The 16,656-nt window shown below is 38.4% G+C and overlaps 1 protein-coding gene across 4 annotated transcripts in view; it reads right to left on the reverse strand.

Annotated features, from left to right (window-relative positions):
- The window catches only part of RABGAP1L (RAB GTPase activating protein 1 like), a 689,539-nt gene that overhangs the window by 128,582 nt on the left and 544,301 nt on the right, over positions 1-16,656 (reverse strand). For all 4 annotated transcript variants that reach the window (XM_082612933.1, XM_082612934.1, XM_082612936.1 and 1 more), the window contains one exon: positions 9,671-9,799. In XM_082612933.1, the coding sequence (XP_082469059.1) occupies positions 9,671-9,799 (129 nt within the window). The remainder of the gene's footprint in view (positions 1-9,670; positions 9,800-16,656) is intronic.

Consider the following 16,656-nt stretch of genomic DNA (forward strand, 5'->3'; position numbering starts at 1 on the left):
ACAGGGGCACAGAGAAACACATTTATTTTCTTGTCTAAATCAGATCCCCAAACACAAACTGAAGCACAATTTAAATATAATCTTAACATGAATTCAAGTAGTAAAAAAAAAAAAAAAAATCAAAGAGGTGTGGCTCTCATTGTAAATAGCTGTGGGAAAATTATTTATTACCTCTGCTTCCAAAGAATGAAGACAAGTTCTAACTTTATTCTCCAACACAGATAAACATAAATCATAACAACTGGATAAGAGGTAATTGGCAAAACACAGCAGAAAGTTATATGAAATATGGAAACTCCCACTTAAGAGCAAAACCATTTGTCTTACTATGTCTTTAGAAGACTGCTGAGAGTGAATTAGCTGCAGGGAAAAAGAATAAAGTTTGAGAGGAGAGGAACCACTAGTTGAAACAGCAGTTCTGAAGTGTCCTTTTTTGTCGTTAATGTATGTGGAGAGCTCTAACGACATTGTACCAAGTTTGGGATGCAAGTAAGGGCATGTGCTTTATTCTTATGATTTATTATTTCTTTTTCTGAAAAAAAGATGCCCATATAAAAATCAATTTTTATATCCATTTATCTTATTTTTCTTTGGAGTAGGACAATTTAATGATTTATATAGATCAGTTCATGATACAATATCCAGGTTCACCCATCAAGTTAATTTTAAAATGTTTCTATGGCTTTCTCTTTAATAAACGGAAAGAAATGACTGGCAGAAGCAGGTATGATGGTAGAAGAAAACAGCAGAAGTAATAAAGGATACAAATGTATTCCAGATGATTAGGAACAGACAGAAAAGCAGAGTTTTCTTAATGTGGAGGGTGCCTGAGGCCTGGGCATCCGGAGCTCTGGCCTGTTTTCTCCACCTGTTATAAACTGCTTCAGAGCATGTCTAACATTTACGTGTTTTCTGCTCATTCCCACAATGCATGATTTGTGAGAGGCAAGATCAAATTGTTTAATCCCTGTTTGGGGGAAAACAATGCCCCAAATCTCAGACACACTGAGGGTTATCAATGTTAACAGAAGCCTCAGAGGAAAAATGAAGCAACTGTTTTGATATAAAAACTACTTCAGGGCTTCCCTGGTGGCGCAGTGGTTGAGAGTCCGCCTGCCGATGCAGGGGACACAGGTTCATGCCCTGGTCCGCGAGGATCCCACATGCCGCGGAGCGGCTGGGCCCGTGAGCCATGGCCGCTGAGCCTGTGCGTCCGGAGCCTGTGCTCCGCAACGGGAGAGGCCACAACAGTGAGAGGCCCGAGTACCGCAAAACAAACAAACAAACAAACAAAAACTACTTCATTATCAGTTTGTTATCACACCACTGTAGCCTATAACAAAATTAACATTTGTCTGGGAGAAGATTATGACACTCTAAACCAAATATTCCGAATTGTGGCTGTCAATGTGCAGAGGTCTTTATAGGAAAGGAACATGAAATGTGGTTCCATTAAAAATGAACCCTTTCCACGGTGCACATAAGGGCACATATTTTAGATTCACAGAGTCAACAAAAGCCTCTGTGTGGCCTCATTGCTAATGCAAAAAAAGCCTCTATTTGGGAGATTACATTCTTGTTTATACATAGCAACAATAGCCAGAAAGAAATAGCAAACAGCATGAAGAAATTAGAGGTAAATTGCTCTTAATACAAATGTTCTTTATAGTTTTGCTCTAGTGTGAAAGTTATTTTCAAACAGTTAAATTCAAATCCATGGTTACAAATATGGAGGTCTGAGAGAGAAAAATATTAAATCTCTAGATAAACGAATTTACCTCTATCCCATTAAAAGCATGACTTGTGAGAGGCAAGATCAAATTGTATTAATCCACTTTGGGAGAGTGGATAATTGTCTGTCACAATACATAGATAACTGAGCTGGAGCAGAGCTTAGAGTTTTCTGAGGCAGGTAGTTACCATGGTAACATATAGTCAATGATGGCCTCCTCTCTAGCATGGGTTAGGAAGACAATTTTGGTGTGAAAGAAGAAGATGCTAGGGCAGGACTTTGTTTTTAGTTGCTAGGGCCCTCCTCTTCCTCTTATTTCCCTTACTCTTACTGCCTCTGCCATCTTTGTTTATTCCTCCTACAATGCATTTCAAATCTCTATGATTAGAGTAAAATGGTAGTGATGGTGGTAATGTCATTAGGACAGAGAGAAGCAAATCACAGGAACTCGCCATAGATGGCAAAATAGCAATTGGCCTGATTTTGCTGCCACTAAGTAACCTGAGCTACCAACTGAAAATTTTGAGCACAGGTCAGTGTTATCTTCTGATGTCACTAAACTATCCTTAAAATATAAGTGGTTTTGGAGAAAAGATGTATTTCTCTTGGGTAATCACCAACAAGTCATTTAGTGTCCCCCTCCACCGCTCTCTGTGTTCTTAGAGTTCAATCCTTGGTACCTCTCCCTCACCCCCTTGTCCTGCAGTCTCTCAATCCCTATCTGTCTTTGCTTTCTCTTCTACTAGTTCTATTCCACTATCTATCATGTCAACCACTCTCCTGCTACTAGCCTCATCTTCCTGACCCTGTAGCGTGCTGGGGTTAGCAACTACCAGTCCAAAAGAAGTGACTTAATATTCGCAAATTGTGTGCCACTTGTTAAGTCACTGGTGCCTTGAAATTGGCCATATTTTACCTGGAAATTGGCAAAAGCTACAAATCAGAGATTCCCCCTTTACTCCTCCCTCTCGTATCTCCAAGGTCTGGTTTATTAGTGCACCACCGCCCTGGTCCCACTGCCCTTCCTTTGTCTCATGCCGGCAAACCTCAACTATAGGTGAAAGTAACTGCTTTCTTCATGTATACGTTTGGATTGCTGGGTATTTCTAGAGAAACTCCCAAAACATTGCACGTTTTTGCCACTATGAATTCATGATCTCCAACAATTCAGCCCAAAAATTATTTTTTGTTTTCCCAGTTAGTTCTTCCATTCTTTGCAATACCTAAAAGTTTGTGCATGTTCTTTGAATCTCTAGCTCCACTACATTCCCTTAGTTCTAGATCCTGCTTAATAGAAATAAGAGGAACCTTCAAATGGAATATTCTCAATTTCTTTCCTCCTCACCTTACCTTACCTTACTTAACCTGCACATTTGTCTTTATCCCCATCTATTCCTTGCTCATTCTCTCCTGCTGTAATGGAAGAAAAGTACATTCTTTAGAGTCTAATCCTTTATCTCCTCTGAGGTCTGTCTCTGTTGATATATTCCAATTTCTTTATTGAGTCTTCAACTTTTCTCTTGTGGGTCTTCCCTTCTTATTTGAAGAGGGATGGTCTGGCCGGCCCCTGGATATCAACCCTCATCATTCCTTGAGCCATCTCCTAGTTTCTTAAACATACCATACTCCCTCCCACCCCACAGTGTTTACACATGCTTCCTTCAAGTCTGAAATGCCTTATAATCTCAGTGCAAGAAAGCTTTTCCTAAACCATTGAGCCAGTCAGGTTCCTTTACTCTTTGTTCTTCATATATCTTTATTATATCTCTTCTGAGCATTTGTCTCACTTTGTAATTATACATTTATTAAGGCAATTATATAATTAACAACTTCTGCATGATATAAACTCCATGAGATCTGGGAGTGTATGTGCTTTTGCTCAACCTTGTGCTTCCTGGGCCTGGCACAGTGCCTGGCATATAGTAGGTACTCAATGAAGAAATTGACCATGAGCGTTTTTTAAGCATTTAAAGCCATCTTTCCCATCCTCCAAAAATTCATCTCAACCTCATGTCTACTTATCTCTCTCTCTCTTGTACTTACTCTCTTACTTACTCTCAGGCTTGCTGACTGTTTCTTCCATCCTCCCTCGTCTCCCCACACTAACCTCCTCAGAAGAGTTGTCTCATCTTCCTTTGTCCCTTTACTCACCTCCTGTTTATTCCTTGCATCATTGGCTTTTATACATCATCACTCCACTGAAACTGCTGTCACTAAGCCCACAAGGAACCTCTTTCATTAACTGTTGCACGATGTCCACTTCCACTCTCAGTACCTTATGAGACCTCTAAGCATCATTGACATTGTTCAACTTCTTCCTTCTTGAAAATATACTTTTTCCCTTAGCTTTCACACTTCACACTATTCTGGGTTTCTTCCTGCCTTTTCAGTCTCACTAGCTGCTGTTCCTTAGCCCATCTTTTATATGTTAATGAACCTACCCTCAACCCTTCTCTCTGCTCCTCTGAAAATTCACCCACTCCCATGGTTCAACTACTGATGACATCCAAATGCCTACTTTTAGCTCAGATCTGGTTTCCATTCCATATCCACCTGCTTGTTGGATATTTTTACGTACTTGGATATGAGACTGTAGATATACACCACAAACTTAACATGTCCAACACTTAACTCATTATCTTCTATCCTTGCAATTGGTTCTTCTTTGTGTGTCCCCCTTCATAGAGTGACTACTACCAAGTTGCCTAAGTGAGAATCCTGAGCATGATCTCGGCTCTCTTTCTCTGCCCTAATGCTCTCATTTAATCACTAAGATCTGTTGATTCTATCTCTTGAATATTTCTGGAATCTGTCCACATCTCTTTGGCCCATAACAATTAGTCTGGTCACTTCTCAACTGGATTACTGCAACCACCCCTGAATTGGTCTGTTACCAATATCTAATCTTATCCATTTTAATCTATTCTCCACAAACCAGCCAGAATAGCCTTTCTAAAACATAAATCTGATCATTTCTGTCTCCTCTTTAAAAACCCACAATATTTCCCCGTCTGAGGATAAAATCCAAGTTGCTTACCGTTGGATTACAGGCTTACATGGCTCTGTACCAGCTGTTTGGCTCCTGCTTGCCTCTCTAAGTCTTCTATCTACTCCCCTCATTCCCTCCGTCCTTGAACCCTATTCTCCAGTCATGAACTGTGCTTAAGTCTTGGACAGCTCCATCTTTTCTTACCTCTGGGCCTCTGCATATTCTCTGCAGGGAACTTCCTTCCCCCTCCCTCCATATACTACTTAATTCCTGCTAATCCTTCAGGTCTCATCTTAACTCTTACTTCCTCTGAGAAGTCTTCTTGCATAGTTCCTGGCACACAGTAGATACTCAATAAACGACCTTTCTTTCCTAATTCCCTTGTTTTAGTTTAATGTCAGATTTTGCAGTTTTAATATTGTTCAAGTTATTTTACTACTAAAATACAAACAAAATAGGCTATTTTACTTTTTAAAACATTCTATTATGAAGATCTACCAATAGAATATTTTGAGTGATATGATGAACTTTTCTACTAATGAGGTTCATCATAACTGTGGCACTTGTAACACTGTTCCAAATAAAAATCAACTTTAAAAAAAAAAAAAAAAAAAAAGACTTGCTTCCCAGCTTTTGGAGAGTAATTCTCAGGAAAAGTTGACATGGCCATAGAACTAACGTGTATTATATATATATAGTACTCTAAATTATGTTATAGATGTTTTACTCTTTTAATTCATCTCTTTACTTCTATCAGAGCAGTGCCCACTAAGTGATGTTTAAAAGAGCCATATTTTTAATATTTCATCATCTACATACATGGCACCTATTTGAAACATAAGGAGGCATAAAATATTGCATTAAATCACATACAATGTCTAATACCTGGCAGTTTTTGACCAACAAGAATGGTAATTTCATCAATTCAACCTAATACAATATAAGTGAGTGATATTGAATAAAATTATGTAAAAAAAACAGATCAAGAAAAATTATAAAGGTTATATGTATATGAACTTGAATATATATAGGTATCACATTTATAAATTCTTATACTCTAAAGAAATATCAATTTTCTTAACAAGCTTAAGATGATCCCACAGCACAAAAGTTAATTTTTTTGAGTCACTGAGTTCCCTTTAAGAATCTAATAAAAGCTACATATTTTCTCACCAGGAAAAACAAAATACTTAAATGCTTATATAAAGAAAGTCAAATTTCTAGTGACTCAGAGCCCATGAAGCCAAGATCCAAGTTTAAGAAGCTCTGCAATAGCAAAATTTTAAACTATAAGCTAACAACTGAATAACGATATTCAACAAAAGTTGCCTTCCTGTGAAAGTGCAGGATATTCATATATTAAGTAACCACATTATTTTTCAAAGTCAAGTCTGATGGGTGAATGTATTTTCTCATTTTAGCCTGGCTGGATCATAGGAACAGAAGGAATATCAAAATGATTTAAAGTCATGTTAGTAAATTAGAAAAAAATAAACACCGAAAAATATTCCTGATATTTAATGTCACACGGGTTTCAGAAGAATAAAGTTATTTACCCAATCCAATGTGCTTTATTAATAAATCCTGTTATCCACACACAGAGGTAACAATTTATTTTTTACCTGTAACAGTTGCATTTATTTTAAAACCAGTCAGTTTACTAAAATAACTGGGTCACCTAGTTCCTTAAAGTTAGAAGAAAGTGATTCATTTTCAAGGATAATTAAATGAGGACATATCCATTCCAAGACTATATGACCATACACAAATCCTATAAAAGTAATTAAAATCCAAAAAAAAAATGTATTACCTTTGACAGAAATTCTATTGTTAAACAGGCTGTGGATAAGAAATCACGAGTTCCAACTTTTTTGCCTGTTCCATGCCTGTAGTCACCTTTGTCTGTGAATGCTTTAACATGCAGCCGTGGTCTGTAAGTCCATGATTTCCTAACATTTCCAGTTCCCAGCACATGCTGCTGTAATGATGGCACTATGACTCACATCCTTACCACACTCCCACTTTCATTATTCAGTGTAACACCTCATCCTCCACAACCTCTCACGGGTTACAGCATATCAGAATGGGGAAGGCGGAGGAGGGTCCGACAGTGGAACAGGCCTAAGTGCTTTTTCAAAACTGCAAGCTGCTGTGAAATCCATGTAGTGGGTTGTGACTAGCAGAGGGAAGGGTAGAAGTTTAAAATGAAATATAATATAATATAGTAGAAGAAAAACATCAGAGTGCATCATACATTGTAGCGTAAGTATCTCTTCAGATGTGTGTGTGTGTGTGTATATATCTGTGGGTGTGTGTGTGCACGCGTGTATGTTTAAGGTCTTGATATAAAAGCTATTTCAAAATGTAGGTCTTGGTTTAAAAACAATCTTAAATTTTCATGTTGGAGATCTACGTTCTAGTCTCAGCACGATCCCTGAATACTGTACAATTTATGTCTTCCTTCTTTCAGTTAAACCTCACATCAGCCTCACGATCACACTATAAATAAAATGGTGTCCCTTGGGTACTGTTTTAAGTATCTAAGAGAAAGGTACTCTCCTTAGATAATACAAAAAAACGAAACAAAACACAAAACAAAATAACAACCGTATTATTACTTAAAAAAAATTCCTATCTATCTGTTCATGCCTAAATAAATCACTCTGGTTGCACATAGCACTTTCATCCCAGGACCAATCCATTCAGATCATATTTTGAACTTGTCTTCTAATGTTTTATGTTTCAGTGTCTCTCAGATCTCACGTTTCTGGCTTGACAATCGTTAGTTACCTCCATCCTCTGAGGAGCTTCATAAATTATACTGGGAAAAAATCTTTCCCTGTACATTTCATATTTTTAAATCACTTTCCTGAGTTTTTTGTTCTCAGTTATTTTTCCACAGTTCTAGATTTCCCTTGAAAACATTTACCTATACCTCTTAACTCTCCACTCTTTTATTCTTAGAAATGCATGCTGTGTTTTAATGGATTCCTGCAGCACTGCCCCAAGTTATAGTACTCTTTTCTGACAGCTCTGGAACAATCAGCTGGCTGAAGCCTACCTTTCAAACCTACTACCCAGAAAATCCAATCAAAGGCACCATGACCACTGTGTTTTCAACGTCTACAGACAAATGTGGCTTATGCTTAGCCATCTGGCTTAGCCAAATAAAACAATCAGTCATAAAGCCTTTAAAAGTTTGCATTTCAGGATGAAGACTTCAGAGGTCTATCTTTCTTAATACCTTTGGAATATGATCTCTTTGAATATAGAGTTCATTTGGAAGACAGTGTAATCTTTTTCTCCTCAAGTTATTTACGTTCAGCATTGAGTTGTACTTTTGAAACATTTAGAATTTAGTTTGAAATTACTTAAAATTCAAAAAAAGTCTTACACCAGAAAAGTGTTACAGTGGGTATTGTGCTTAAGTGAAGTCTGTGTCAAAATACATTTTAAGAAATGAGCTTAATAAATCAATGGCTACTCTATCTTCTAATTGCTCAATCCCAAATCCATGGAATCACTTTGACTCCTCTTTTCCTTTCACACCCATATTTAATACATCATGAAATCCCATTGGTTCTCTTTCAAAATATACCCAGGTTCCAATCACCTCCATCTCCAATCCATCTTTATCCCCACTATTATCACCCTGGTCAATCTATCATCATTTCTCTACAGGGTTACTGCAAACCCCCTATCTGATCTCCCTACTTCTACTCTTACCTTCCTATCGCCTGTTCTCAACACTGTAGGCACTATAATCCTCTAAAACCTCAGACAGATCTTATCACTCTTCTACTCAAAACCTTGTAAGGGCTCTTCACTGCACTCCAAGCAAAGCCTAAAAACCCTTACAGTGGCCTACATTTTTAGGCTCCTTGTGAGCTCTCTAACTTCCTCTCCTATTGCCCTCATTTTCATTCACTTCTTTCCAGCTACACTGGTCTTCTTGCTGTTCCTCCAACTCACATGGCATGAGCCAGCCCCAGGGCCTTTGAACTAGCTGTTGCCTCTGCTGAACTGCTCTTCCCCTAGATATCTCCATGACTAATTCAGCTCCTTCACCTTCAGTGAGGTCTACTCTGACTACCAAACAACAACTATAACTTTCCTTCTCCCCACCAATCCAATCTTGCTTATTTTGCCCTACTTCTTCTTTTTTCATAGCTATTTATCACCTTCTAACATATTAAATATATTCTTTATTATGTTAATTGCTTACTGACTCCTTCGGCAAGAATGTAAAGTCCATAAGACCTGGGATCTTTGTTTTTTCAGAAAACAAATTTATATTTTTGTCAATGGTTAGGTAAGAAGATTCCCTAGTATATTCCAAAGGTACAAGAATTTACATCAGTAAATTGGTTCCAATTTTTTTTTTAATGTGCTAACTCACCTTGATACCACAATTCTCTAGATAGAGATTTCTATTTTAACTTATTTATAAAAGTTGTTTATTTTTATCAGACATCTGATAAGGAGCAATGTATCCACAAACATTTGTCAGGTGTGGGATGGAAATGGGTAGATCAAGACAGAGCTTTCCAAGTCCCTTAGAGAAAGAAAAGCACGGCCTAAGCAGGCTTTTCTTGCTTGGTCCTAAATAATCTTAAAACAGATGGCAAAAGCTAAATACTAAGTCTGCTGCTATGGAAACCACTATCACGGCAACCCATTCTAGAGCCCCACCTATGAGATAAATGTTTGTCTTCCTCTTATTACAACCTGAACCTGCTAACGTTCACTCTAAGTCCTACTAGAAGGTACAGCCACTATAGATACATATCAGTTTGACAAAAAAGTCTGAGAGAAACTAGGTCACACACCATTTCACCTTAAACATAGTCAAAATCCAGCAACATACTGAGAAAGAGTTTTATATAATTTGCCATGTTATTCTGCATTCAAGTTCCACCTTTATTATCTATAAATTCATATTATCTTACCTTAATATTGCAAGCCTGCTCCATTAACCTTCTTGCATTTTCCTCTGCCCTGTATCTCTTTGGAAGCTGGACTCTGAAGAACTTTAAAGCACCTTCAAAATCAGCCTGCAGAAGATCTTCCTTTGAGGTCTAAAAAATAATCACCAAGAATCATCAATTACATTTTAACCTACATTCAGAACGAATACATTGAAAAAGGAATTTCTATTTTCCTGAATGTACTTTTATAGCCAAGATCTAGGTGAGCTCCAAAAATTTTTAGGAAGAGATTTCTAACCTCTTTACTATAAGCTGAAATAAGTCACCATAAATCCTAGACGTGACAAAAGAATTAACAGGCTAACATATTTAATTTATATTACCTGAAGATTTGAATAGTGGATCCTGGCAAAGCTAACCATGTTATGGCTCTAAAAAAAGAAAAATGCCAGAAAAGGAAACACTTTGAACTCTGGGACTAATCTGTGATTTTTGCTTGGTAGGCATTTTAAGGATATTTTACAAAGCTGGCTGAAGACATAGACAATGCAATCAAAGCACAGCAGAATTATATAATAAACACCAAATGAAAGGATGACTTTTCAACTAGTGACAGTAGCAGTTCAAGTGAAGAAAATAAGAAATTGTACCCATATCTTTTTTTTTTTTTTTTTTTTTTTTTCTTTTTGCGGTATGCGGGCCTCTCACTGATGTGGCCTCTCCCGTTGCGGAGCATAGGCTCCGGACACGCAGGCTCAGCGGCCATGGCCCATGGGCCCAGCCACTCCACAGCATGTGGGATCTTCCTGGACCAGGGCACGAACCCGTGTCCCCTGCATCGGCAGGAGGACTCTCAACCACTGCGCCACCAGGGAAGCCCTGTACCCATATCTTAAAGATTGCTATAAAAATGTAAATGAAGCAAACCACTTAACTACTGAACTTCTTATGAAAATTACTGCTTACCAGATTTACTTAAGAAATAACCACCACTTATAAATATATGTATGCACAGAAAAAAGACTGAAAGGAAATAAAAGAAAATGTTTCTCTGGATAGTGGGATTATAATTTTTTTTTCTTCTTTATATTTTGCTGTTTTTTTCTGCAGTAAAGATTTTGTAATAAGAAAGGCAATAAATATTTTAATAAACAACTATAAGTAATCGCTGGCAAACACTGAGACACAAATTAAGAGATTGAGAAAGACTGGGTACACAGAAGTAGGCCAAGACAAAAAGAAATAAGGTGTTTTAAGAGTCAGCACTTAATTGTCAAAAACTGCAGAAATAAAACAAAAACAAACAAACAGACAAAAACAAAACATAGTGGCTAGAAATCACAGAACTACATGCTAGTTCAAAATATTACTTTATTTACATTCAAATTTAAAACTGATTAACCTTAAAGACTGCATTGAAAGAGTATAAGGAAGTCAGAGGAATCCTGCTCATAATGAGTTGTTGTCATCACCACCAGCCTGGTCTAAGCCATTGTCATCTCTCAGCTGAGCCACTGCAGTAACTCCCCAACTGGTCCTCCTCTTTCTGCTCTTGCTCCCCACAATCTACTCTTCTTACAGCAGCTAGATGATACTTTTTCAAATCATGTTGCTCTTCTGTGTAAAGCTCTCCAGTGGTTCCTACTGTGCTCAGAATAAAACCTAAAATCTTTACCATTGTCCACAAGACCCTTCAGGATCTGGGGCCCTTGCCTTCCCCTCCAACCTCATGCTGAATCACATCTCCCTCCTTGCTCTCAAGCTCCAAGCACACTGGCCTTTCTGTTTTCTTGTACACACCAAGTCCATTCCTAACTGAAGGCTACTGCCTATTCTCTCTGCCTGGAATATTCTTCCCCCAGATCTTCATAATGATAACAACTTTTTGTGATCTAGATTTTAGCACAAATATAAGATCTGAGTTAGGCCTTTTCTGAGCACTTAAATTCTTCCCCCCAGCCCATCCAGTCATTTTCCAGTTTTACATCTGTTTTTGTCCTAAGGAAAGGGGATTTGTCTGTCTTGTTCTTTGCGGTATCCACAGTGATGACTACTGCCTAGAGTGCAGAAGGTACTCAACTAAAATTTACTGAATAAGTGAATGAATTCCACTTCTGCCTCTCTTTCACTGTACATATATAATTTTTTCTTCCCTTCTCTCCTTCCCTTTAAACAGAAACATGTAAAATAGAATAATATATTAATTCACACAGCAGGCATTTTCACAGGGAACTAGGTTGGCCCAAGTTTGGATTCACAAACTATTAATCAGAAGACAGAGCCAGGCTAATAGTGCCAGGGAAAGAAACAAGCTTCAGTACATCTCAGATTTATTTCCTCCCTCACAGATACTGAGAGATGGTGGCAAAAAGCAGTGGAGAGAATATTTAGCATGATAAAGTGCTACCATCTCACCTTAACTTAGTTGGAAAAGGCAGTTACTGGAAACAGCTTCAGCCCCAAAGAGGGCCTCTTCAACTAAAATATCAACAGCTGAATTACTGAGAAAGCAACCACCTACCAGTTATGCCAGACATACTACATCCTTTTTCACCTGTAATACTGGTTCTGACGATTATCTCTTTGGCAATTGTTGGGAAAGTTCAACACAGGCTGCTTACAGAGTTTGTAGCGAAACAGGATTAGTAGCTTTCTTCATTAGTCAAAAACCTTTTAAGGGCACCTCTTCTATTGCCAGTGCAACTAACCTCTAGTTACCTGCAAACAGATGCCCCAAAATGGTGGGGAGCAGTCTACTGCCTACAGGCAGCAGCATGGTTACCTAATTTTCTAATACGGCCCAAGGCCTAATTTCAAGTCCAGCCTCTGAGTTCATACAAAAGCAGAAAGATTAGGATTAAAGATGAGAAGTCAAATATCCTGTGACATTTGCCCTCTGGTCAGGCAGGGATGGCCAGGCACACAGAGATGCTGTTTGGAGGAGGCTGTAGTCTCAGGGGAGGTACAGCAAGGAGCTACCTACCCAGGTGGGGCTGAAGCCCAACTCAGGTTGAGTCTCTGGAAACCAGAATTCAGAGTGCCCTGTGACTGCCCTTTCCAAGACACCACTGGTGTTAGTGAAGTCCAGATTGCGTGACTGGCCCAAGTCAAGCCCCTGAAGAGAGGAGCTCTGATAATCATAAGGCAAGTGTAGAAAATGCATCTTATTTTTTTTGTTTTTGTTTTGTTTTTTGCGGTACGCGGGCCTCTCACTGTTGTGGCCTCTCCCGTTGCGGAGCACAGGCTCCGGACGTGCAGGCCCAGCGGCCATGGCTCACAGGCCCAGCCGCTCTGCGGCATGTGGGATCTTCCCGGACCGGGGCACGAACCCGTGCCCCCTGCATTGGCAGGCAGACTCTCAACCACTGCGCCACCAGGGAAGCCCCAATGCATCTTATTTAATCCTCTACTTTTAGCCTCTAGGAAGTACTTGTCAATTAGAGGTCCTCAAGCAAGGTTGCAAAGGATGGAATAGTTATTTTAATTCCAACTCTGGCTAACTCATGGTACTGCATAATTCTCCATTGTTCTCCTACTTTAAAAGTGGGACTATCTTCAACCTTGAGTATTTGAGAATGAAAAAAGTTAAGGCATATGAGTATATTTTGTGAACCCCAAAACAAATGTAAGGGACAACATTTTGGAAAGTTGTCTCTGTTGCTCAAATATGCTCAGATACTGAAATTTTAGTATAACATTTTGTTACATTGCTTATAGTCCTTTTTTCCTAACCTTACAGATACATCTCATATATATTTAACAAAATTTGAGTCACTTTGTACATATTATTTTGTTAAATATATACACCTCATAAATGTCAAGCATTGATGTAATAATATTAGTCCAAAATATAGGTAGTGGTGCTTTCTATGAAACTAAAACATGGCTTCAATCACACATACTAATTATTAATGAGCTGACTATGGAGATATTAACTTAATTAATGGTTATAATTGAGTTTATAATTGCATGAATGCTAACCCTCTACTCCAACAAAGAAGAGAAGTTTAACACATGATCTTGTGATACGACCCAAGCTTTAAAAATACACCCCTAAAAGGCAGATTAACATTTCAAAAACTAAACCAAGTACCCGAAAGAGGTTGGGCTGGCTTCTGGATAACATTATCCATTTGTACTCACTACACAGAATCCCATCAGGCTAGAAGAATTGATTTAAATTGGAAAGGCTGTTCTTCAACTGGGAAATTCTTAGAGTTTTTCTATATTACCTTCAGAACAATAGTGAAGGAATAGTAAAATAATGAAAATGCAATTACTTTCCTAACATTATTTGCTAAGTAATGTCAGCCAGAAGATAATATAGACAAGAACTAGGGAATTTGAATAAGCAAAGGCATGTTTTCTTCCCTTGTACAATAAAGGAAAGAACTCTACCAGCTTTTAAGTAAGAACTAATAAATGATAACTTTTGAAAATCAGTGGCTCTACTAATACTCATCTTTTGCTCTCCAAACTTTCTGTCAAATCCTTTTAAGTGATGATAGGAAACATGTTTACCAATTAGACCTTCAAAGGTAACATTACTTCTTCTTCATTTCTATGAATAGAGCTATATAAAAAGATTACCTGGATAATTAAAAAACATTTAAACAAGTCCTACTTCTATTTCCTTTCAAGTAGGTAGAAATAAATATCCAGAGGGAAAGGTAAGTAGGATGTTAATGTAGGAATCCTTCCCACTCACCCCAGTAAAATGAATTAAGCACATTGCCAGGCACACAATAGACACCAACATATATCTGTTCCATGAATTTATAAAGGATCTACTTCAAGCATACTCACTATTAATAAGTCAAAAATTTATAAGATGCAAATTAGAAAGGAGATGTAGGACTTACTTTGATATAAAAATTGACTTTTATATTTGGGGGGCATCAGAAGTACACATGGCAACTTTTATACTTGGGTCTTTAACTTCTTTTAAGAGTTATCATCTCTCTTCAGTGAGTAATCCTTGCAGCCGTCAGTAACAGAGGTAAAAATGGGAGAGAAACTTTCTCCTCTGCTCTTTTACTCCCTCCTTAAAATTAATGTTTTAAGGAAGTCCACAAATTAAAAAAACAAAACTAGGATGCAGTTTGACAGCATAAAGAAATATGATCAAAATTAAACTTTAAATGGTTACTGGAGGGACAGCTGGAACATTTGGCTATAGATATATGTCAATCCTCTTCAGCCTGAGAGTCCTTTGGATTCACCGTGCACAGTGCCCAGAGTATCAGATAGAAACTATAGCCAACACTGATACCAACATATAATGATCTGATACTAACTTCCCATGTCATATAAAAGCAAAAAGAAAAAAATCTAGGAGGATAGGGAAGATTTTGAACCTGAGTAAAAGTTTTTCCTCTTTCTCCAAATTTCACACACTTACAGAGGAATATGAACTCTGGCTATGTGCCCCTGCTAATACCATTTGGAGTGTGTTTTTCCCACTGAAAAATTCAGTGCAAGAGTATCACATTTTAAAGTGATTTTTTTTTTTTTAAAAAGAAGGGAGGGTGGGTGGAAACGAACAGTTCTAACATTTGAGTGTTAGCTCCAGATGCTTCTATTCGAAACCTCTCATTTTCTTGGATGACAAATCTTTCTTTAAGGGCCTCTGATAAGCAGCAAAATCTAGGCTTGATTATTTTAGGGGATTATTTGAAAAAAAAATCTAGGCATGTTTCTCTTTCTCACCTTCGCTATATTCACCACAAATGGCTTTTCTTCCTTTAGTTATAGTGTCTAACAGGATTTCCATTCCGTTGAGAAATGTTTCTGGAGGTCTGAGAATCATTTGGAAGCACAGGCTTTAGAAGAGGACATTACTTAGCTGGTATCTAGGATACGTATATCCCTTGCTTTAGTATTTTAATTTCACCAAAGAAACGTGTGTTTGGTGAGTCTGCACACAGAATTTATGCCTTGTGGTAATATCTAAAATGGAGTACTTGTACTTGATTTATTAAAGGGAAATGATTCTTTACTAGGTGTACCTTTGAAGGACAATAAGCAAAAATTCCAAATGTGGTGTTCTCATAGCTTGATGGTCTCTCTGTGAATCACGGAACAATAAATAAGGCTCAAAGTCCAAATCTACAATACTGTCTTGGTAAATCTTCATTTATTTGATCAGTTTCATTAAGAAAATTAACTTGTCTTATATGAAGAAAACTACTGGCATCTTAAAAGTAAAATAAGGGGGCCTCCCTGGTGGCGCAGTGGTTGAGAGTCCGCCTGCCGATGCAGGGGATACGGGTTCGTGCTCCGGTCCGGGAGGATCCCATATGCCGCGGAGCGGCTGGGCCCGTGAGCCGTGGCCGCTGAGCCTGCGCATCCGGAGCCTGTACTCCGCAACGGGAGAGGCCACAACAGTGAGAGGCCCGCATACCGCAAAAAAAAAAAAAAAAAAAAAAAAGTAAAATAAGGGATTTGGGGCTTCCCTGGTGGCACAGTGGTTGAGAGTCCACCTGCCGATGCAGGGGACATGGGTTCGTGCCCCGGTCCGGGAAGATCCCACATGCCGCGGAGCGGCTGGGCCCGTGAGCCATGGCCGCTGAGCCTGTGCGTCCGGAGCCTGTGCTCCGCAACGGGAGAGGCCACAACGGTGAGAGGCCCACGTACCACACACAAAAAAATAAATAAATAAGGGATTTGTATGTGTTTAACCCACACACACATTCATATTTAAAACATGATTAAAACCTAAACTTCAGTACTTGCCCTCTTGACTGGTAATGGAAAGACTGCAACGTTGCATGTGGCAGGATTCCTTTTAGGATTACCCTGTGCAGATTAGCCGCTGATCCCACATCATTAGCCAGTCCAATAACACAAGGCTGAACAACTGTACTTCCCTCTGGTACACATGCTAAACTTTGAGCAATAACTCATTGGATAGCTGATCCCAATTCACAGCCATATTGCAAATTAAAGGGCATGTGATTTCTCAGAATGTAGAGTACCCTAGTTCTATCGACAATCTTTTAAGTACA

The sequence above is a fragment of the Mesoplodon mirus genome, assembly GCF_964341445.2.
Source record: "Mesoplodon mirus genome assembly, chromosome: 3".
Lineage (NCBI taxonomy): Eukaryota > Metazoa > Chordata > Mammalia > Artiodactyla > Ziphiidae > Mesoplodon > Mesoplodon mirus.